Source organism: Trichinella spiralis (assembly GCF_000181795.1).
Source record: "Trichinella spiralis strain ISS 195 chromosome Unknown Scfld3884, whole genome shotgun sequence".
Taxonomy (NCBI): domain Eukaryota; kingdom Metazoa; phylum Nematoda; class Enoplea; order Trichinellida; family Trichinellidae; genus Trichinella; species Trichinella spiralis.
The window spans coordinates 495-1,994 of NW_003530823.1; the positions used below are offsets into that span (position 1 = coordinate 495).

General features: G+C 39.5%; 1 protein-coding gene across 1 annotated transcript; it reads right to left on the bottom strand.

Annotated features, from left to right (window-relative positions):
- Nucleotides 1-398: 398 nt before the first annotated feature.
- Tsp_14197 (conserved hypothetical protein) lies at nt 399-1,352 on the bottom strand. The gene is made up of 3 exons (XM_003367670.1): nt 1,293-1,352; nt 589-1,235; nt 399-519 (listed from the first exon to the last, which is right to left on the bottom strand). The coding sequence occupies exons 1-3, from the start codon at nt 1,350-1,352 to the stop codon at nt 399-401; spliced, it is 828 nt and encodes a 275-aa protein (XP_003367718.1).
- Between the last annotated feature and the right edge of the window lie 148 nt (nt 1,353-1,500).

A 1,500-nucleotide genomic window follows, 5' to 3' on the forward strand; every position in this document is an offset into this window, starting at 1 on the left:
ATTATTTTTAACTTTGAAATTTGCGGTGAAATTTCAGCAGACTTCATTGTTAACAACTTCATTTTCGGGATTTATATTCAATACAAATAAATAAATATGGAAATAAATGAACGTACACACCCATATGTATATATATGTGTGTATGTATATATTCTGTGGGTATACGTATATATATATATGTATGCGTGCGTTCATTTATTTACTTATTTATTTATGCGTATTTGTACACATAACGGTGCATCGTTGACGAAGCGATTTTTTCTTTTGATGATGTGATTTCTAAAATCAGCAATATGTATTATTTTTATTGTTCGCCTTTTTGAGATAAAAAGGCGACAAAAAATAAAAAAAAGTTGACCTTTGTTGTGTGCGGTGGTATGTGTGCATAACAGTTGCTCTCATCGGTTGAAGCTGTTCTTAGTTTCTTGCAACGTCAATTCTTCTTCGAGCTCATGCAAATTCGTTTGCAGAACGTTAACTTCGTGCAAATTTCCAGACATCGCCGCCTGTTTTATATACCTGTAAAGCAAAAAAAAATGTTCGTTTCAAGCATGTCAGCTGAGCAGTAGAATAGTTAGTTAGTTATACTCTTTGATCAGGTAAATTTGCTGTTTCAGTGGTTCGATGTCGTCGAAATCCGTGGCCGAATCGTCGTCAAGCAAATGCTTTGTTGTACCGTCGGTGGAGGATGAGATGCTGGATCGGTCGCCACCGATGCGTTCCAAACGAGATTCCATCATCTCTGCATACCGTCGACTACCTTCTTCGAATTCTTTGCGCATCCTTTCCCGGTACTGTTCGTTCAGAACTTTGTATTCACTTTCGCTGGGCAGTGTCGGCGTGCTTGAGGCGACTTTTTGCATCAAAGTGACCATTGCCATGCGCACGTTGCGCTGCAGCAATTGTTGCTTTGGCTTGCAACTGGCGACATTCAACTTGCAAATATTGTCACTTGAGGAAAAACAACAACAACATGAGAGGCGGTGGTTAATACAATGATCCTCATTCACGCTAGGCTCTACACCAACCTGACACTGTCGACTTGTTGAAGCAAGGTGGCCAACTTGGAACGTACTTGATGGGCAAATTCGAGCTCGAACAGAGATTCGCCATTGCTGCAAATGCAAGTTGCAGATGTTGCTGCTTAAACGAGGAGATACATACCCTAAACTGGACGCCATTTGTACACAAGTTGGATGCAACTTTTCAACTTCCGCTATGTACGATTGAAGACTCTGAAATAGAGTACGTTTAGAGATATATTTTTTTTCTACTGTTTCATGTCACACTACACTGGTCATTTTAATAGCATTACTTCGTACAGTTCGACAATCATCGGTGATGTTGAACATCTTTCCAACTGTTGTTCCCGTCGGCTCACAATAACGCGGCAACAATTGCAAATTCTTATCCGAAAAATCCGCTTTCCTTTCAAACAGGAGATACCAATTGGAAATATTTATTCAGTTATGCATACGTTGTGGATCTGGTTGATGTTTT